Raw genomic sequence first — 22511 nt, forward strand, 5'->3', positions numbered from 1 at the left:
CCCGGTGATACACTGTGAATGCTGTGTAATTGCCATGGTTACAAATGAACAGCGTCAATTACACAACTTCCCCTGAAAGCTACCAGAAACACACGGATGGAACAATTCATAAAAATGCTTCTTGTTCAGCATTTCTCATTGGCTGGTGTTTGTGATGCCTAATTACATTTGAATATCAAATTTCAAACGGTTACATTTAATTAACGCTCATAAATATAATTTATATTCACATTATGTTTTTTGCTCCCTGGGAAACTAATGATAATAATATTCCAACTGTCCAGTTGAATCAAATCTGTTATTTAAGGACATGCTTTTATTGCTTTCTAATGATACAACAAAGAATAATAACAATATAATATGGCTATAAATACATACAATAAGCATTATATATAATATCAAGAGTAATAATCATAATAATAATCACAATTATAAACTGATTAAACATTAACATTCAGGGAGGACAGTTAGCTTACATTTTATTTGATGGGGTGTTCTCAGGCACCTGGATGGGAAGGAGCTGGCCCAAAAAAGGTTTAGAATCACTGCTCTGGACTCAATAACATGGTACATGGTTGTACACTTACACCACGCACACACACACACTCACTACTTCACTTTTGGGGACTTTGCAGACTAACCCGAACCTTTACACTAACTTTAACTTCTGACCCACAAATCAGAGGTTTCCTAATTGAGGACACAGCTTTTGTCCCCAATTACACCAGTCGTCCCCAATGAACTGGTCTTGAGTCTGGTGTGTGTCCTCAAAAGTGGCATAAGTCGGACACACACCCCACACACTCAGACACACAGCATAAAGGTAGGCAGTTTTAGTCAATACACAAACTAGGGTAGTGCAAGTTGAATTCACAAGGAAAAGGTTATGGCCTCTGTCTCATTAACTGCATTTTGTTCATGAAACATGCTTTTTAAAATATCAATATTAAAATCCCATGTAAGTACAATTTCTGCTGGAACAATTTCTTGGTTAATAACAGTAACAGTCTTTCAGTTATAGTCAAGCACAGTGAAGTATCTGTGTGCAGCTTCTTGGGTTCTTCTCATCACAGTGGTGTCCAGCCGTCCATCTGAATGTCCTGTATGTGGAGCGAAGGTAAACATGTCCAGGGTTCTATGCTATGGTGAGTGCAATACCAGTGATGCCTCTTGTTTTGGTTTGGAAGTCCATTCATTTTGGCAGTTTGTGTAATACGAGACATGTTATTCATGTCCAACTATTCCTTTAACTGGTGATCTGCTTCTAGTCTCTAGTTATTTTCAACATGTTTGAACTATTCCTTTGAGTTGTCACCGTATAAAATCAGTTTTATTTCTACAGATGACAAGACAGTTGTGATAGTGCATGTTAGCAATAAAGGGCCAAAGAATATATGTACAACCCTGATCCATGAAGCAGATCTGGGATTGATGTCAAACTCATGACTTTAGCACAGTGTTACTGAGACGTCCATGCGTTCGGTTACAGGGCTGCAACAGAACATGAAGTGTCCTCTCACTGGTCCAGCTTTGCTACTGGTCTCTCCCGGCTAATGTCAAACATGTTATGTCGCCTCTGTTTTTTACGGTTCATTTTGGACAGATCCTTGTCAAACACCTCTCCAGAGCGCAGAGCAGACACCAAGTCATCAAACTCACCGCCCTCCGCTTCTTCATTAGCTTTCCTCGCCTTCTGCTCTCTCTCTTTCTTCAGCTGGAGAAAAAGCGAGATGTCAGTTAGGTATATACCAGTTCAAATATATAATGTATCCTGTCGAATGAATGATTTTCATCTGTCTCTTATCTGAGCTGATAATATGGTCCAACCAGTGCCTCCATGAGTGCCCGTCTCTCCTCCTCCTCCTTGCGTCTGGCCATGTTCTCGTTGTCCTGTTTGGCCTCATAAAAAGCTGTGAGGAAACTGTCGAAGATCCCAAAGAACTCATCTGGCTGCAGCTTGGACAGGTCTTCTCCAAAGTGTCTCAGTGCCTTTTCAAGCTTCAACAAGATACTAAAGGTGGTTATCATGTCATGTCCTTTTGTCTTTTTGGTTAAGGCTTTAAATAAACTTCCTATACAATGTTGAAGCTTCCTTAAAAGTACAGCACATTTAATGAATTCAGTGTTTGTGACAAAAAGGGTGAAGCACAGTGCTCTCATGACACAAAGTCTTGGTCTGGTCTACAAGCTGGAGGACTGTTATAATAGTGTTTTTGAAGGCAGAGGCTGAAATTGGGAGTGGGACCATGATTGTGAGTCCGAGTGAGTTGCCCACTCACCACTTGTTTGGCCTCAGTGAGTGACTCCTCTACTTCAGAGAAGCTGAAGGAGGCCACAGTGATGAACTGACCGACCACAGAGACAAACTTATCTTCAGGACCACGAGAGGACTGAGCCTGCTGGTACTGCAGCTCCTGCACATAGACAAACACAATTCAGACTGACTGACAGGCCATTGGATGAATCATACTTTCACTGAGCTCACTCACCGCCTCAATACTCTTTAGGCCAGATCTCAGATTACCAATGTCCTTCTCCAACTCTGTCATACTGGAGAGCCGATGGAAGAGGCAGAGAGATATGTGACCATCAGTCATTGGCAGCTGCTTTCAACATAATCAATGGAACACCTCTTTTTTGGGACATTTGTGGTTTTAGGTGTACTGGAACAAGTTCTTGAGGAACAATCTTGTCAAGTCTTGTCATCATGTTTGGTACCATCCCAGTGTTGCTGTGCAGTACTTGTATGCTTAATCAAACAGGTAAGATAGTTAAATATCCTTCTAATTTAATAAATATGAGTAAACCTGGCTAACAACATCATTTCAATAGACTTCATTCTTCATGTGTTACTTGTTCTTCTTCTTCTTACTTGATTTTAGCAGCTTCTGGCACATTCTCTAGCTCTTCACTGAACGTTGCCACCTTTGGGTACTTATTCTCCAGTACAGTGATCATGTAGTGAAGCAGAGTGATGTTCCTACAAACACATTTAACAATCAGCCATGTATCATTTCTCAGAAGTGTTGAGCAGAGAACTAAACTTACAGTTAGGCTTTCACATCTGACATTTTGACTGGTCTTAGTAGGAAAAGACAGCCATTATTCGTAATATCAAGTAAGAAAAGAAGTCATTACAGTGAGCCAACATGGACAATACAGGAACCTTAAACTGAATTCCTCCTCCTGTGAAAAGGCCTGTAATGTGGAAAAGGTTGTTATGAAGTGTACTTGTCAATGCTTGACTTGGTGTCAGCTATCTTGTTGAGACTGGACACTTTAAAGCCGTAGGCGTTTCCTCGTTGTCCTTTGTTCATGAAGTTCCCAAAGGCCAGAACCACCTCTAGGAGCTGACGCAGAGCCCGGCTCTGTACCACCTCTCTGGATGCAAGACTAAGAGCTGAAACCACAGAGACGAGGAGGGAATGGCAAATATGTTCACAGACAGCACTCATATTCATACATAACAGAATATTCATCCTCATAACAACCCTGATCCCTAAAAAGTTGGGGTGCCATAAAATGTAAATAAAAACAGAGTGCAATCATTTACTGTTTACTGACAACAGTTTCCTGAAGTGTTCCAGAGCCCATGTTCTAATATTCTTTCTACAATCATTTGTTTGACAAAGTGGTGAACGTCACTTCATCCTTGCTTTCAATCATGATCCTATCACCCATGAACCTGTTTACCTGTGCAATGTTCCAAACAGGTGTTTTGGAACATTCAACAATTTTCAGTTTTTTGTTGCCTCTGTCCCAACTTGTTAGAAACATAGTGCTGCATCACGTTCAGAATAAGCAGATATTTAAAAAAATCATTGATATTAATGAGGTCAAACATTTAATTTAACGTCTTTGGACAGTTTTCAATGTCAGTATATGTATATGTTTCACACAGCAGTACAACTTTTTGGGAATCATGGTTATAGTAATATTTACGTTTGGTTATGTAGCCTTCATCTTAAACATTTACTTTCATCCATTTGCTCAATGTGAACTGATGAGCCTTTGAGATAGAAGAGAGTACCTTTGATTTTGGGTTTGACCTCAGCCACTCTTTCAGCAAACTTCTTCTTGAAGAAGAGAGACTGGAGTCTCTGCTGATAGTGGTTAATGCTGGAGAGGAAGAATGAAAACACACAGAGAGAAACTTAACAACATGTAGGTTTGTAGTGTGAGAGTGAAACTGTCAGTTCCTGAAGGTTACAGACATGATCAGATGTAGTTCTCTCTAATCTCATGTCAGAAAGGTGTCTGACCATCTGTCAATCAGTTCTGATGGAACAAATTGGCAGCTTAATAATCCTGTGCTGTCTAAAAGTAGTACAACGAAAACTGACCACACCCATCTGTCCCAGCTGTAAAGTTCAGTGTGATCACAGGTTTTCCAGACTTTAACACTCAAGGTAGTGCATTTCTATCATACTGAGGAGTATCACACTGAGTATGTGTACAGCCTCTCTTATGTTGTCTTACTTTGATGAGCTGCCATGTTAAGATATATCTAGGCTTTGTGTGTGTTCAGTTGTGTTGCGGTGTGTGTGGTGGTTTTGATGTGTACCTGCTCATCTCATACAGGAAGCGATCTGCTTTGGCCATTCGATCCAGCTCATGCTTGTGTTCTTCTAAGAGCTCGATGTCACCCTTCTCAGGAACAAACTTCAGAAGCTTCACACGCACAGACACACACACACACACACACACACACACACACACACAATTTGTTTTAGCTTTTGTGTTGCTACTATTTTTTTTAAACTTTGCACTACTTGATTTTTGGGTTATATCATTTTTGGAGTTTTGGCTGTTTATTAAAGCTTGCTTCTTGTTCTCAATCCTGCCTGCCTCCTGTGGGTCCTCACCTTTTTGCGACACCCTGACAGTTTAAGCCAAAAGAAACAAGCATCCTAGTTTGTGAACAGATCCAGTATTATTCCAAGAGACATAAGCTGCTCAAATCAATCGATCAATCAATCATGGTAATTACATGAATATAGTGTGATATAGTACATCAGTGTGAAAGCCAGTCACTTAACATTGTCTACTAGGAAAAAACAAAGTTTGTCCTCACACTTTACAGTACAAAGTTAAAGTGGTTTGGAACAAGGAGCATGTCCACTGTGTCCTCAGATTGTGTTGTGTGTGTCTTTGTCACCTGCTCCAGCATGTCTTTAGGTAAGTCTTCCTGTTCATCCATGGTCAGGATGGCATGGCGGATCTCTTCATTGGTCAGCTTTAGCCTGTAACACACATTTCCATATCACACGTTTTTTTCTAAGACAATGCGTCACATGGGCCCTGCTATCATTTTTTCCCTCGATGAAAATGTCATTTTGTCAAGGCTGTTTCAAAATGTTTATGAGGACAGTTTACTCAGAGTACATTTTGACTTTTATCTTTTTTTTGCCTTTCATGGCTTGGAAACAGAGAGAGAGGGGGGCTGCAGGTTGGACTTGAACCCTGGGCTGCTACATTAAAGTGAAGGTGGCCTCTGGTAAGAAAAAATCTCCTTGGAGAAATGCCACGCTGGTCAAAATGGGAAAAAAGGAATGTGGAAAAACAAATCTCCAGGTTCATTTTGACATTTATAAAGAAAGACTTTACATTTTTAATTTAGAACTGAAAAAGTCAAGGCAGTCCTTCTTCTCAGACATTATCACCAAAAACAATAATAATGCACATGCCCTGTTTGCTACTGTCGACAGGCTAACAACAACTACTGTGCCAGTAGCCTCTGCAAATTCATTACAGGCCATTGTAGATAGCTGTTCATCCTTCTTCACTGTCAAAATTCAGAAAATTAGAAAAGCAGTCAGTGCCACTGTACCAGGTACAGGAGGCGTGTTATCCATGTGTCCACCTAAAATCAACTCTAATACCATGACACAGTTTGATCCAATCAATGAAAGAACCTGCAAGAGATAATACAACATTTTACCTGCATCAACCTCCTGCTGCATTGATATTTTACCAGCAGGGTTCTTCAAAAAAGTTTCAGACTGTATGACTTCAGATCTGCTACAGATTGTCAACACGTCTCTTCTCTATAGCATTTTGCCCCAAGCCATGAAAACTGCAGTTATTAAACCACTCCTGAACAAGAACAATCTAGACACATCAGTAATGAATAATAGGCCCATATCAAACCTCCCAATTTTAGTAAAATCATTGAAAAAGCTGAACATTTACTAATAATAAATGGCTGTTTTGGTGTCTTCCAATTGGGATTTCGACCACATCACAGCACCAAGACCGCGCGTCAAGGTCCTCAATGACATTCATTTAAACACAGACAGTGGCAAAATTTCAGTCTTAATATTACTGGATCTCAGTGCTGCGTTTGAAACGGTCAACCACAATATACAACTGGACCGACTGGAAAACTGGGTGGGACTCCCCCAGGTACAGCATCTAAATGATAGAGACTACTTTGTGTCTATACGTAATTACACATCTGAGCGGGTGAAAATGACAAGTGGAGTACCCCAGGGCTCCATTCTGGGGCCTCTACTATTCAACATTTACATACTCCCTCTAGCTCAGATAATGGAAAACAACCAAATAAGTTACCATAGTTATGCAGATGACACACACATTTACATAATCATATCACCAGGGGACTATGATCCCATACAAAGGCTGAGTAGATGTGTTGAACAAATCAATGATTGGATGTGTCAGAGTTTTCATCAGTTAAACAAAGATGAGACTGAAATAATTGTTTTTGAAGCCAAGGAAGAACGACCAACAGTCTCTGCTCAGCTTCAATCTGTAATGTTGAAAACTACAAACCAAGCCAGAAACCTCGGTGTAATCATGGACTCAGACCTGAATTTCAGCAGCAACACTAAGACAATTACAAAGTCAGTCTACTGTCACCTTAAGAATATATCCAGGATAAAAGGACTTATGTCTCGGCAGGATTTGGAAAAACATGCATTCCATGCATTTATCTTCAGCAGACTCGACTACTGTAACGGTGTCTTTACAGGACTCTCTAAAAAATCCACCAGACAGCTGCAGCTGATTCAGAACGCTGCTGCTTGAGTCCTAACAATAACCAAAAAAGTAGATCACATCGCTCCAGTTCTCAGATCTTTACACAACCTAAAATCCTGCTGTTGGTTTAAAAGCACTGAATGGTTTCTGATCTGCTGCCACGTTATGAACCATCCAGACCTCTGAGGTGGTCAGGAACAGGTCTGCTTTCAGTCCCTAGAGTCAAAACTAAACATGGAGAAGCAGCAGACTGTCACTGAAGCAATTTCAAGGCTTTGAACTGCACTGTGACTTTTATTCTTTAGTCTTGTCTCTTTTGAACCTTTTCTATTTTAGCTTACTTTCCTATTTCTTAACTTGTTTTAATGTCTTGTTTCTTTATGTCTTCCTACTTGTTTTAATGTATTTTAATGTAATTATGCCCCTGTAAAGCACTTTGAGTTGCCTTGTGTCTGAATTGTGCTGTACATATAAACTTGCCTTGCCTATACATGGGACATGCGGTCTACCAACTGAGATGGTGCCCTTGTATGAGTGCCCTTGTATGAGTAGTAAAAGTCCACATTCCATGTGGAGATGAACAACATAACCAGCAGAGATAATGCATGACTTCCTACAGTGGTCATAATCTTCACACACACTGACCGTGAGAGCAGAATGTTACAGTTCTGTGCTCGCCGACCATCGATCACTGACAGCTCTTTGACTTTCTTGGCAAAAGTATGGTCATCCTCAGCATTCTTCTGTTAATACACAGAAAAGTGTTACAAAGCAACAAAATACAGAACAGTATAACAGGACTCTGCAGTGCCATGATTTAGAACTTGGCATAAAATCAGTATCATTATCTCGAGATGAATGTTCATGAGGAGACTAAGATCATTAATTCATGAAATGCATGTTCATGTTTATCACCAAGAAGTGGGAAGATACAGTATAACTTAGCATATAAAAAAACATCAGCAACCACAACTACTCTCTGCTTTTTTAGTGAACCTTCTCGTGTCACAGTGCATTTGTATTTTAAGTGGAGAAGAAGTTTTAAAAAATGAATTTGTCCATTTCAATCAATCAATCAAATTCACAAATCACAGTTTGCCTCAGAGGGCTTTACAATCTGTACAGAGACGACACCCACTGTCCTTCGACCCTCGATTCGAGTGAAGAAAAACTTGCCCCAAATTGACTGAGCAATATCATTACCTATGACACACAGAATGAATGAACATAAAAAAGAGGCAAAAGAGATAATGTGAGTGTTGCTGAAAGTATGACAGGGATGTGATATGCTCAGTGTCAGTGTGTCAAAGGGTACTTGTGGCTTCTGGTAGGCTGAGAAGGTCTGCTGGAACTCTTCTAGATCCATAACTTTAAACACCTTCAGATCATCGATCTCTTTCCATATGGTTCCTTCTATCTTGTTCTGAAATAAACAATAAGGCAGTTTGTCAACAGAATCTGTCTCAAAGGTCCAAGAAAGTCAAGTTAAATATTCATATAGTCCAAAAGCACAAGTTGCCTCTGGAGGCTTTACAATCTGTACAGCATGAGACACCCTCTGTAGACCCTCTTCCACAGGTTGCACCTCACAGTTGTTCATTCCCAAAGGTTATTGTCAGCTGCTGGCTGGCATTCACCAATTGACGGATCTGACTGGTGTCTTTCTGTATTTTTCTTACTGTCAACAAATTCCATGAAAAGACCAAAACCAACAATGTGTTAATTTGTCTGTCAGTACCCTCTGATGAAGATCAGGACAACAGCTGGACCACTTTAGAACACCTAGACATGTGCTGCTGGTTATAAAGGCAGGTAATGATTTTAGATCACAGAGTGCAATGTATAGTGCAGTTGTGCACAAATGGCAGACAATAGGTCATAATATAACTTTTAATAATAAAACAGGCACCTCCAAAACAACTATCACTATGAATAGGGTGTACATTAAAAGTTTAGGGTTGGGTTAGGGTTAGGGGTGGTTGGGTTGTTAAGACACCCACATTGGGGAGCTTTAATGTTCAAAACACACATGATCTCTCTCATACTGTTCATTGCTGCAGCACCTCTATTCACCCTCTGTCTCTTTAAGGCCCCCTTCCCGAAAAAGGCCATACTGCTGTGATTGGTCAGCTTTCACAGGCCAGAGCAGGTACCATCTAGCATGATTCCGCATCGCTCTGCTGCTGTTTTTACAACCACAGCCATGCTGGGGTCGGAGCTGAGGGTGGCGACTGTGTAATTGTGACATCACAACCTAATGGAAGCCCTGACGACTCGTTTAAAAGCAGTTTCTAAAGGCAGGCTGTGAAGTTGTGCCACATTTGTTAATTTCATAGCGACCTCTTGTGGTAGCAATTCCCCTGAGCTGGTGAGTTAAGAGATGTATACAATGTGATTACAACTTATGTTGAATACTATAAATATGTTTATGTATGCAGATTATACAGTGGATAATATGTCCATGTCATTAATATTGTGGTTTTGTTTTATTTTGTGTCAATTCAGTTGATTACCTGGCAAACGGCACGGTTACTGTTCAGGTGCTAGTTAGCATAGCATGTGTGAAACAGGAATGCTTATGCGAAAATAAACACGTGAAAGACAGTAATCGGATGTCCGAGCTTGAGTGTGACACTGTTTCATCAGTTAAAGCACCCTTTACGGTGGGAGTTATTAGATCAAGGTAGTTGGTTTAATAAAACCATACACAGGCTGTGTACATTTCTCTGTGGGTTGACTGTTTTAATACTTTAAAGTATTCATGTAGCACCCAGGCCTACCTTACAATAAAAAAAAGACTCACAAAATCTCACTGTCTACTGTTAGGACCATACTGCGCTAGTACAAATAATCAGTTATAATTCCACTGTGAACTGGGAAGAATTCCACTGTACATTGTAGGCAGTAATTTAAAATGTTACCAAAAGTTCTGCTCTGCTCTGCTCATGTGATGGCTGGATAGCATTGCAGAGACTTTCATTTACAAACTAACATTGAAAAATGACAGGATGTTCAGACAATGGTTGTATTTTACAACATTCTAATGTATTCACAGTAAACACTAATTTGTAGCTCCAGCAGCAGCCCTGTGTAATAGTGTAATAGCAGCAGTAAGGACAGATACACCTGTCAGAAGTGAGTGTACCTCAGGAAGTTTGCTCCAGTTGAATGACTTCAGTGGGTTTGCTGGTCGAGGAATGTTCTTCTTCGGGGCAGCTCCTGGTGGAGCTCCTGGAGGAGGAGGTGGGGCAAATGGAGCGCTGCCAAAAGCTGGTGGGGCTCCCGGGGGAGGTGGTGGTGGTGGTGGTGGAGGGGGAGGAATAGCAGAAGGGATAGATGGGGCAGGAGGAACTAAACCACTAGAAGTAACAGGGGGTCCGCCTGGAACACTGGAGGTCTAATGACAGATGAGCATGATATGAGCGATCAGTGTGATGCTGGGATCTTATATTAGATATCATGATATTATACAAATATAGATTGTGTATATTGTTACTGTGTAAGTAACTGATGCATGACATTTGTGTCTCACACATTAATATATGCTGGGTTAGTGAACATACACTGCTGAGCTGCTGCAGCCGAGCAGACAGATCTGCCACTTGGAGTTTTGCTTGCTTGTGGTCATTGCTCTCTCGCTCCAGCTTGTCTTTCATCTTGTTCAGCATCTCCATCATGTCTTCTTTCTCCTTATTCTTTGCCTCACACTCCCTCTCTTTTTTGTCAAAACGTTGCTGTAAATTCTGATGTTCTGGAGAGAAGAGAAGGTGGGAGGAGGTAGTAGAGTTGTTGATGGCAGAGCTGCTTGGATAGATGATGAGTGAAGGAGAAGAGCCAAAGACAACAGAACGCATATTGACTTATTTACTGTGATTTCGGTTCTGAGTTGCTTGCTGGACCCTGGTGTACCACCTTGTAAGTTTTGTAAATTACATAATTAAATAAGCAAAGCACTTAATCATTTATTTAAAGCTGATTAAGTCAACAAAATGTACTGTTAAAAACTGTTTTTGGGTGAATACATTCAAACCAAAAGATGAATTGTAATTGTTTTGATGATTCTTTTGCATGTTACAGTTACAGCTGCCACGATTGTTCCGTCCCACTTTACACTTTTATCCCACTACATTTATTTCAAAGCTTGAGTTAGTTTAGTTAGCATTAGCCCCACTGGTTACTTTACTTACTTTATTTATATTTTCTATCAATAATCTAAAGTTGTAGCTAGGTTATATTATTATAGGTTAAGCCACCCAGCAGTATATGCAGTTATTAAAATTAGTTCATCCTTTACCTGCTGCAGCCCTAAAGTTATGAACACATTAATGCATCAAAAGTTGTAATTTGACAATATACTATATGTATATTATTCTGAAATGGACCATTTGTTTTTTCAGTCGTGAAAATGAAGACCGTGTGTTTATGAAGTGTGTTTAAGCACATGAAATCAGTCAATGAAGATCTTTCTGTTCTGATTAAAATGTTTTTCTCTGACACACCCCAGTAGCTCAGTTGGTAGAGCGACCCATATACAGACACCCTGCAGAGGCCCAGGGTCGGTGATCTCCTGCTGCGTGTCATCACGCTGCCTCCCGTCATCTCTCAAGCGAAACATTTCTCCCCCCACCAACATGTTTTACAGTTTCATCACAGGTTTTTTAGCCTCCGCTTTCATAGTACATAAACAATGGCGGTGACTTCCGGTTCAAGAGCTTTCTCTATTTGAGCTAAGTACTACACGGAAAATGTTCCTCATTGCACGTTAGGGGATGAATAGGCAGTGTAGTAACAGATTATTGCTTTATGTGCAGCACAGCCAGGTTTAGACAGTTTAATAGGAGTTTAGAGTGTGCAGCGGCTCACAAGATCTGTCTGTGCTCTTTGTGTCTGTGGATGTACGCTGACAAAATGCGGTACAAAATTCTCTTGTTGATTCAACAGCCCTGCAGCCGCCAGATGAGCACGGGGGCTGGGAGACCTGTTGGAATGTCCATTTAATAAGAACAAAGAGATGCACTGTAATGCTAATGATGTGTTCGGCCTCTGTCACCTCCCAAAGATACACAGAGGATGTTTGTGGACACACTTTTATAAACTGATTGGATCTCTTTTATCTCTTTTATCATCTGCCACTGCGTGAGGAATTTCTGATAAAAATATCAGTAAGATTATACAGTGCAATGACAATCATTTCTGCTGAAAATGTGTCACCTGGTGATAAAAGTTCATGTGTCTTGTAACCACCTCAGTGAAATATTCAAACCAAATACTACAAATATGATCACGGATCGAGCATATTTAAAGATTATCTACTAAATCATGAGGTCATCAATATTATGCTTCAGTTTTCTGTTTTTCAACAGTACTGCATGGAAGTGAAAGTAATATGGCCGGGGAACTAATGATTTAACAACAACGGGACAAACTATTATAGTACAAGAGGTGGAGGGGGCTTTTTTCCCTTGTTATTGTAGTTATATAAATATAATTTCTCACGCTGTTAGATTAGTGTTATACCACGCCGTCAGGTGCGTGTGGAAATCCAAGAGCAAACTTTGTTTTACCACAGTGAAACTGTTGTTTTTGTATTTAAACACATATTGAAGCAGAATACTTCGTTAGGTAAAAACATGTTGTGGATTTTGATACATTTCAGCTTTTGGAATATTCAACACTATGAAGTTACTTTACACAAAGTCTGCAGATATGTAGTAGCCTACCTAAATCTGTCCGTGGAAAATGTTATTCATCAGCAGGTATTTTAGTTATAAGAACCTCGAGCAAGCTAAGCATTTCTATGTTTATATGTGCAGTATTTATTCAGTTTGGGAAATCCCACAATCTCTGAAACATTCAGGGCGGACTCAACAGGGATTAGATATCATCATCGCTTCAACAAAAATTGTTCTAATGTGCCTTCAACATTAACGGAAATACAGAAAAAATTAGCAAATGTTTTTGTCTTTGTTTTGTTTTGCGTAGGATTGATTCTGACTCGTGTAATCTGAACACTTCTAATAATTTCAGAGCATTGAAAAGTCCAAAAGTCAAAATATATAGATGTTATAATTTCCAAAGTCCACAACATTTTTTTACCTAATGAAATATTCTGCTTTGTTGGTGCTTGGCCTTCAAAAATAACATTTTCACTGTAGCAAAAAATAAGTTTGCTCTTGGATTTCCACATGACCCTGACGGCATTGTCTAGCAGTAATCTAACAGCATGAGAAATTACATTTATATAACTACAATAACAAACAAGAAAATGGCTCTTACACTATAATAGTTTGTCCCAGTACCACTGCAGATGCTGTTAGCTCAGTCAACCGCTCAGAAGAGTGCTGCACACACAGTTTTTTCCTTCCTGTTAAATCAAACCTGTTAAAAGCTGAAGCAAAATATTAATGACCTCATGATATGGTAGCCTAATAATCATTAATATGCTCTGTGTGGGAATCACACTCTCTCACACACCTCGAATACTTTATGACTATGATGCGGTAAGACAGCTGATTCACGCTGAAGTAATGCTTTAGCCTCCATCATTGCTCCCCCGCCTGGTGGATAGATAAACCACTGCAACTGGTTTCCACACATGGTGCTTAGGGGCATTGCGATTCGGCCCTGCAGGGGATCTCATTCCAGTCACGGACTCTTCCAGGTCAGAATGGGTCTGTCACGGACCCGTCACGGACTGATTAGGCCCCGTCACAGAGGAACAGGAAGTTTTAGGAGGCTTCATCTGTAACCTGCAGTGATTCAGCCCAGACACCAGAGTATGTTGGCATTTTAAGCCTCTAAGCCATGGACATGTCAAAATTTTTACTAGTCTAATGACAATATCGAGAGAAGGGGATGGCAGCAGCATGACAACTGGGCGCAGTTCAAAGTGTTTTAACATTTGTAAGTGAAACCACTGGATATTTTTAAGGAGATGTTGTGATATTTTCAAGCTGTGTTAGAGGCAACAACAGAACCAGGTAAGACAAAACTTGATTTTTTCCTAACCCTAACCTACACCTAACCAGACAATAAGCACAGTGAGAAAACTGAATTGAAGAAACAACGTTTCAACCATTGGGCTTGAGCATATCTGTGGTTTTCAGAAACATACCAACCATGCCAACATCTATTCTGGCAATTGGGTTGAGGGATTTTGAGAGAAATCTATTATATTCAAATTGACTCGTTCTGCCAAGATCTACATTTTCCCCTTTGGTATAGCACAATACAGAGTTTAAATCCACGTATACTGTAGTGTGTGAATGTTTACCTTTTCTCATTTTATCAGCTTGTTCTTTCCATTGTTTGACCTCATCCTCCTTGACGAGCCTACAGAAACAAACAAACAAACACACACACACACACGCACACACACACCTAATGTTACCCCCACTAGAAGTGTTTACATGGTTGTTATCCTGTTGAATGGCTTGTCAGAGGTTTACACCACCCCCTTTCAATGTGACTGAAAATTAATCAAGATTGGACCAGATCTGATCAGTCACTTCCCACTGAGGTTGTTACATTATATTCTGCTTGTGCTAATATTGTGATTATAACAGGGATATTAGGGTCCATGTAAACACAGCTATTGTGTTACAGCTTCCTTTCTAGCATTTAATCAAAATTAAAAACAAGGGTTGTTGGTTCAAAATGTTTTTACTTCATGTCATTATTTGACTTCACTTCACCAACAGCAAGAGGTAAATGGTGTAAGATAGGTCTAAGTTTAGAGTTAATTGTTCAAATAAATCAAGAATTTGAGGCATTACTATTAAAACTATTATTTACAACGTTACGTATACATCGTTATTAAACTACTATAACGATTATTACTGATCTCATCTGTCATCATTACTAAAAACTGTAGGAATTCGGCCACTAACGCTCATGCCCCAAAGTGAGGAGCCCTGGAAACTTACATGCGTACTATGTTTTTAACGTTGAAGTCCTCCAGTGGTGCCACATCTGGGTTTTCACCTTTGTCTGTCTGCAGAACCAGCTGCTGAATGATCCGGTCCAACAACACCCAGTACTGAAGAGCAGCACTGTTCTGCTTATCTGCTGACAGATGGAGATGAGTCAACAGAACAAAGAACTGCTACTGTCCTGGATCGTTTTATGCCAATTAAAAAAAATAAACATTTAAATTGTAGGCAAGCAGAGAGAGAGAGTCAGTCTTACACGGCATCATGAGACAGTGCTGCAGCGCAGACAGGAGGTGAGGGTAAGCCTCAGTGTGGTTTAGATTCTTCTTGATCAGCTCAAACATCTGGCTGGCACTTTTAGTTTCTATATGGACCTGAGCCAATGTACCAAAAGACATTTATCATCAAGCTTCATCAACACATTACACAGCTGATTTGCACTTTTTGCATTGCAGTTGACACTAAAATGAAATGTTATGCTGAAAAAGAACAATTACAAGTGTTTTTATGTATGACTTACAACATTGAAGCGTTTGGACATCAGAAGCTCATCTTCATTCCTCAACATCTCAAAGAAGTCCAGATGTCTGGAAACAAGAAGATACAGTACATCAGAACTAAACTCAGAAAGCAATTCAAAATCCAGGTATGTTAAATATGTTCCCTGATCTGTTTTGTATTTGTTGGTTCCATGACAAAATATTCCAATATGTTCTGTGTAAGGGTTACCTGTCCAGGGTTTCGTTGTCATGGGAGTGTAGTTTGTCAATGACCGGCTGAATGCCCAACATCAGAAACTCATATCGCAAATGGATACGGAACTCCAGGCTGGTCTGAAAACACACATGCAATACACAATTTAAACACATCATAAATAGATGATAGTAGAGATGGACACAAACACATGCAAACATGATGTCACTTAAAGATACAGTACCTATAGTGCAGTCACACTAGATATCTTACACTAGATAGACCACCCAACAAGGGAATGTACATGAAAAATAGTAAACTGTGTGCAAAAATGGACATTTGCCATTTATTTAAAGATCCATATTCAGTCAACCTTTTCATTCAGAAAAATGTCCTTTGTGATAATTAAATATTTTTTCATTGGATTATTATGACTTCTGCATTAATGTCACAGCAGGATTTTACTGTTGTAGTTGGTTGAGGTGGAGCTATTTTGAACTGTTTCATACAGGATTAATCTACTCGTTATTTTCTCCGTTGATCCATTGATTGTTTGGTTTGTAAAAATTCTGAAAGTATCGAGAATAGCGAAGCTAATGCCAAAGTGAAACCTTAACTATGTTTGTTTTGCCCAATCAACTGTCCAAACACCCAAATTATTTTAAATGACAAGTTTATTGAAAATAATTGTTTTAGCTGTACTTGTATTTGTTGTTCGATCATTTAATTTATAATAAACAATCAGATTGTATAGTCCTCTTCAGAAACAGGAAGTGGCATGAAATGTAAAGATGAGTAGTACAGTCCTAAAGTCTCCAAAAGTAGAATGGGAGCCAGAGCCTTCAGCTATCAAGCTCCTCTTCTGTGGAACCATCTTCCTGTTTTGGTCCGGGAGGCGGACACCCTCTCTACCTTTAAGAGTAGACTTAAGACCTTCCTCTTCGATAGAGCTTATAGTTAGGGCTGGTCCAGGACACCAGCTCTTAGTTATGCTGCTATAGGCCTAGTCCGGGGGACAATGACACACTGAGCTTCTCTCTCCTCCCCTCTCCTCTCCTCTCCATCTGTATACATTATGCCTGTATACATGCCCCATCTCTGCATGTCACTGACTTACTTCTTCCCCGGAGTCCTTGTGCTTTCTAGTCCTACAGGCTCCCTTGGATCCTGGCCGCGCCCGGGTCGTGGATCGTGGATGCGCCCACTGCTATGGCCCTGCCTGATCGTGGATGCGCCCACTGCTATGGCCCTGCCTGATCGTGGATGCGCCTACTGCTATGGCCCTGCCTGATCGTGGATGCGCCTACTGCCATGACCCTGCCTAACACCCACCACTACTGTCGCTAATATTAGTCACATCTCTGTTACATACTTTCCACTATTATTGTAATGCATTACTACATACCATCCTTACCATTAATCACTACTACTGTTATCACTAGTAATCACATTTCCATGTGCATTTCATCATTATTGCTGTAATACATCTTTATGTACTTTCACTCCTGTCAACCATCGCTTATAATCGAATACATTGTGATCTCGTTGATCTGCTCTGTACATGCGACATCTATTGCACGTCTGTCCGTCCTGGGAGAGGGATCCCTCCTCTGTGGCTCTCCCTGAGGTTTCTTCCGCATTTTTTTTCCCTGTTAAAAGGGCCTTTTTTTGGGGCAAGTTTTTCCTCACTCGAATCGAGGGTCGAAGGACAGAGGGTGTCGTCTCTGTACAGACTGTAAAGCCCTCTGAGGCAAACTGTGATTTGTGAATTTGGGCTATACAAATAAAATTTGATTTGATTTGATTTGATTTGATACAGTCCTCAAAAAGTACAAGTACCTTAAAAATTTAACTTGAATACAGTACTTGATTAAATGTACGTAGTTACATTCCACAAGTTCCTCACCTCTCCTGCTCCTTTACTGAGCACAGCATTGATGAAGGACATAATGGCAGTCTTCAGATTAACTTCATCTCTGTAGCGCCCTGTGGATCGATCCAAGTCTGACACCAGGGCCTGCACACAGAACAGACAATATGCAACTTCTACCTTTATAAAACATTACACACTTTAAACAGCTGAAGCCTTTCTGTTTGATGTTTGTGATTCATTACATTGGCCTCAAAATCAGTGGAGTCTTGGTGTAAAATAGATCAGATTTTATAATGTCAAGTTGATATATATCTAATTTCTACAGTATGTCCGATACTGGTTTATCTTATGGTTGCTTTATTATTAACTACTAATGGCTAAAAGTGATGACATTTTGATAACATTCTTTAACATTTGGATTTACTGTGAAGACACCGGACAAATCTATTTTATCCACACTTGCATCATCATTTGCAGAAAACTGTTTTGTAAATTTGATCAAAATTACAAAACGTTTTACTTAATGTAATAATTTGACTTTGCTTAATCAACAAGAAGTAAATGGTGTAAGATGGGTCTAAATTTAAAGGAAATGATTCAAATAAATAAAGATTTTGAGGGATTTCCATTAAAACTGTAAGAATTATCAGTCATATCTCTATTGTAGAGAGCACTATTCCACTGCTGCTGAATCTCATCCGTCATCATTTCCAAAAACATAACATTCAAAGTGACGAGTTCCTCACCTATCCTGCTCCTTTACTGAGCACGGCATTGATAAAGGACATAATGGCAGTCTCCAGATCAACTTCCTCTCTGTAGCGGCCTGTGCATTTGCAGAACATTAAATGAAGCATGCACAAATAAACAAAACAGACCTGAAAGCGTGTTCTCTCTGAGGCAAATTTCTGGTAGTGCTGCATGGCTTCAAGTACTTTTCTATGGCCTCCTGGCACTAGACATACTGCCCCAAGGATCTCTAACACTGCAGTCTACGGAGAGAAAGAACAAGGGTCAATTTCAAATAATGATAAGAAAGAATTGATCTTAAAGGAATATATATATATATATATATATATACATATATACTGTGTGTGTATATATATATGTATATGATGTTTGGTTGCACCTACATACCTTGGTTTTGATGTTTTCAGTGGAGAGACTTTGTGCGATGATATTAATGCTTTCACAATGACCCAGGACATGAGCTCTGCCCTGGGAGTTGTTCATCAGAGCTTTGATGCAGCCAATCAGTGAGGTGTGGACCTGTGATTCATTAGTCTCATAGTCCATTAATTTTAGGAAATTCAGGATACAAGACAGGCCATCCAACTCAATGAACTGTGTCACAAACCTGGAGGAGAATTGCAGGTTAAAATGATCCTTTAGGTCAGCCAGATGTTCAGAATAACGTGTGTTAGAACTGGAACTATACCTCATTGGCTGTGTCCTCAGTGCTGTCTTCAGATCATCTATGATCTTATGTCTTCCCTGCTCTTCCTCATCCTCCAGTGTCAGCAGAGTCTTTCTCTGGGAGAAGAGGGGACAATTTATCACAATTAGTTATATACTGACTCTGAGCCAACGTGTCCCTTTAGCGCATCACTACAACTAAATATTGATGGTTTACAGTGTAGAATAGGAATGGAATACTTTGGTCATAACAGCTGATGTTAACAAAAAACTCCATTGAAAAAATAATCAACCTGAAAGCTGTAATATTCTGCTGAAACAAGTTTGATTGACAGTGTCCTTTGTCAGAGGACGTGACAGATGTTTGAAAAAACAGTTATTCTAAAAGATTTTTAAAAATTGCAAATTGTGTGTGTGAACAGAAACAGCAGGATGAAATCAGACTTCAGAGTTTTACTTACAGCAGCCATGGACCTGAGCTGGTCAATGTAATAATCTGGCCAACTGGTTGCTCCTCTGTTCTCCTCTGCCTCCTGAAATTCATATATGTAGACACGAGGTCAGGCTCGTTTGATATACTTATCTCGTGCTGATTAGAGAAACTGTTTCTTAAGAAACTTCAGCATTGGCTCAAGCATTCGGGCATGATGGTTTCTGTGTGAAACAGCCACCACAGGGGCATTTACAGTGGCTACACTGTGAGTATGTCATTAGAAGATGAAAGAATGTGTAAATTAGATAGTTTGGTCATTTACTTCTAAAACTAAAGCAGCATTTTTACGAGGAAGGACACAATTGTCTGTTCTTTAGGAAATGTGAAGAACTCAGAATGCTAACTACGTTTCAGATCGTTAATCAATGTCTGAAAACCCCTTAAAGGATGACTACCATTTTTTACAACCTGGACCTTATTTCTAGCAAAATATATGATCACTTACTCACCCAGATAACTTTGGTGTCATTTGGTGTCGTTCGGACGAAATTAGATCCAGTGGAGCGCCGCGTATATCCATATAATGCGAGTGACGGGGCACCGAAGCGCAGCCTCTATGAGCATTATCTGCCACGAAACTAGTTAATTTCACCAATATTTTGTTACGATACGCTAGTGCTATTCCCCTCTGAGTACGGGCTCGTCTATTGTCAACATCCGGGGTCTGTAGGTTGACCTTCTACCTCTGACCTGGAAGATGTCATCTCTGAGCTGCGCGCGCACCCACGACAGCCCGGCTTGTTTACCTGTAGCTGCTACTGCTAGTTTGACCCTGGATGTTGATAACAGACGAGCCCGGACTCAGAGGGGAATAGCACTAGCGTATCATGAGAAAAATATTGGTGAAATGAACTAGTTTCATGGTAGATAATGCGTTATATAGAGGCTGTGTTTCGGTGCCCCGTCACTCGCATTATATGGATATACCGGCGCCACACTGGATCTAATTTCGTCCGAACAACTTCAATTGACACCAAAGTTATCTGGGTGAGTAAATGATCATATATTTTGCTAGAAATAAGGTCCAGGTTGTAAAAAATGGTAGTTATCCTTTAACCCATGCCAAACAATGGCAGAAATGAGGACTGCATCCAACAATTTTTACAAACTCCTGAAACTGACATCAGATGTTCACACCCACATCACACAGTCATGGCTTGAGGTGAGAAAGTAAGCAGGGTTTGAACCCTCATGCTTCATTATTTAAACCAACCACTTGGCACTTTTCACGTCTGAGTAAAGAACCATGAATATCTGACTGCCTGAATGTGTGAGCCATTGCCACTGTTTGTATGTCTTACCACTTCTCTCACCTCTGTCTGAGGTCAGGCATTTCAGTGTGGCCATTTAGAATAGGTATACACTGTACAGACTTAGGAGCTTTGCAGTAACTCCAGAACAGATACCGATAGTAGATCTCATCACAGCAACGGAGTCAGCCATCAGAAACAACAAGTTGGCAGACACAGAGGCTGAACAGCTACGGTTGAAGGTATCAGCCCTGGCATCACTCAATAGAAACCGGAACATCTTGCCAGCAGACAAAGGGAGATGCACTGTAGCACTAAACACGGCGGATTACCACACCAAAGTCACTGACCTGCTTCCTGATACTAACACCTATGAGACTCTGAGGCGAGCTCCTACCAATAGCCACAAGAAAGAAGGTTATAGAATATCTGCAAAAACTGGAAAAGGACAAAGCGATTGACAGGCCACTATACTACTGACTGTACCCCGGGGAAGCCATCCCATGCATCTATGAACTCCCCAAGACACACAAGGAAGGAGCACCACTCAGACCCATCATCAGCAGCATCAACTCAGTTAGCTAAAACATATCCAAGCATTAGCCAGTATCCTAGGTACCACATCAAAAACTCAAAGGAGTTCACCAGCAAGGTGAGAGAAATAACACTGGACCCAGACGAAACAATGGTTTCTTATGATGCCATCACTTTTTACAAGCATTCCCATTCAAGAAGCAATTAAGACGGTGAAGAAACGGCTGCTATAGGACAGCACTCAAGAACCAACTTCAGATCACATTTGCGCCTTACTTGACCTCTGTCTGACGACCACCTACTTCCAGTACAGTGAAGGTTTCTACAGACAGAAGCACGGCCGTGCTATGGGCTCACCAGTGTTCCCAATAGTGGCCAACCTCTATATGGAAGAAGTTGAGAGCAGAGCTTTGATTACCTTCACAGGGACTGCTCCTAGCCACTGGTTCAGGTATGTGGACGACACCTGGGTCAAAATCAGAACAAGGGAAGTGGAAGCCTTCACAGAATAACATCAAGTTCACACAGGAAGATGTCAGACAGTCTGCCCTTCTTGGACTGTGCAGGACTGTACAGTAATACTTGCTGTTTGACTCTCATTACCCACTGGAACACAAGCTGGTGTCATCAGAACCCTAAACCATCACGCTGAGACCGTATCCACTAAGTCAGAGGGGAAGGAGAAGGAACAGAAGCCCATCAGGAGAGCACTTAAAACCTGTGGCTACCCAAACTGGACCACTGTCAAAACCTCTAAAAAATCCAGAGCAGACAGAGAGGAGGAGACGAGAGAACGCAACAACATCGTCATTCCTTATGTTGCAGGAACATCTGAGAAACTCAGGAGGATCTTTAATAACATCATATCCTCGTTCACTTTAAACCTACCAACAAACTGAGGCAGAAACTTGTCCATCCTAAGGACAAAACACCCAGGAGGCATAAACAGAGTAATGGAGTTTATGCTGTTCATGCAGCCAGGACTTCACAGATCTGTACCCCGGGGGAGACTAAACAACCTCTCCATAAAGAAATGGCACAACACAGGAGGGCCAACTCCTCAGGTCAAGACTCTGCTGTCCACTTACATCTGAAGGAGAAAAATCATGAGGACAACAATGTAAACATCTTGTCCAGAGAAGACAGATGGTTTGAAAGAGGAGTAAAAGAATCCATCTATGTCAAACTGGAACGACCGTCTTTGAACAGAGGCGGTGGCCTAAGACATTATTTATCACCTACAATGCTGTACTGAGTTCTGTCCCCAGACAGCTTAACAACCATTCACACCTGGGCTCACCTAGCCCTAGCAACCCACA

General features: G+C 40.6%; 1 protein-coding gene across 1 annotated transcript in view; it reads right to left on the bottom strand.

Annotated features, from left to right (window-relative positions):
• Positions 1-279: 279 nt before the first annotated feature.
• Positions 280-22511, bottom strand: part of LOC311274360 (disheveled-associated activator of morphogenesis 1-like) — a 30754-nt gene continuing 8522 nt past the window's right edge. The window contains exons 5-27 of the mRNA XM_084381978.1: positions 19377-19448; positions 18938-19032; positions 18637-18856; positions 18378-18491; positions 17533-17643; positions 15663-15766; positions 15454-15520; positions 15190-15307; positions 14928-15066; positions 14276-14334; positions 10566-10753; positions 10148-10399; positions 8318-8425; positions 7648-7745; positions 5159-5243; positions 4565-4671; positions 4031-4119; positions 3232-3400; positions 2873-2980; positions 2490-2550; positions 2280-2414; positions 1828-1998; positions 280-1714 (exon numbers count right to left, since the gene is read on the bottom strand). Of these exons, the coding sequence (XP_084238104.1) occupies positions 1517-1714; positions 1828-1998; positions 2280-2414; positions 2490-2550; positions 2873-2980; positions 3232-3400; positions 4031-4119; positions 4565-4671; positions 5159-5243; positions 7648-7745; positions 8318-8425; positions 10148-10399; positions 10566-10753; positions 14276-14334; positions 14928-15066; positions 15190-15307; positions 15454-15520; positions 15663-15766; positions 17533-17643; positions 18378-18491; positions 18637-18856; positions 18938-19032; positions 19377-19448 (2868 nt within the window). The 3' untranslated portion in view covers positions 280-1516. The remainder of the gene's footprint in view (positions 1715-1827; positions 1999-2279; positions 2415-2489; positions 2551-2872; positions 2981-3231; positions 3401-4030; positions 4120-4564; positions 4672-5158; positions 5244-7647; positions 7746-8317; positions 8426-10147; positions 10400-10565; positions 10754-14275; positions 14335-14927; positions 15067-15189; positions 15308-15453; positions 15521-15662; positions 15767-17532; positions 17644-18377; positions 18492-18636; positions 18857-18937; positions 19033-19376; positions 19449-22511) is intronic.

Source organism: Pagrus pagrus (genome assembly GCF_965226575.1).
Source record: "Pagrus pagrus genome assembly, chromosome: 18".
NCBI classification, from domain to species: Eukaryota; Metazoa; Chordata; class Actinopteri; order Spariformes; family Sparidae; genus Pagrus; species Pagrus pagrus.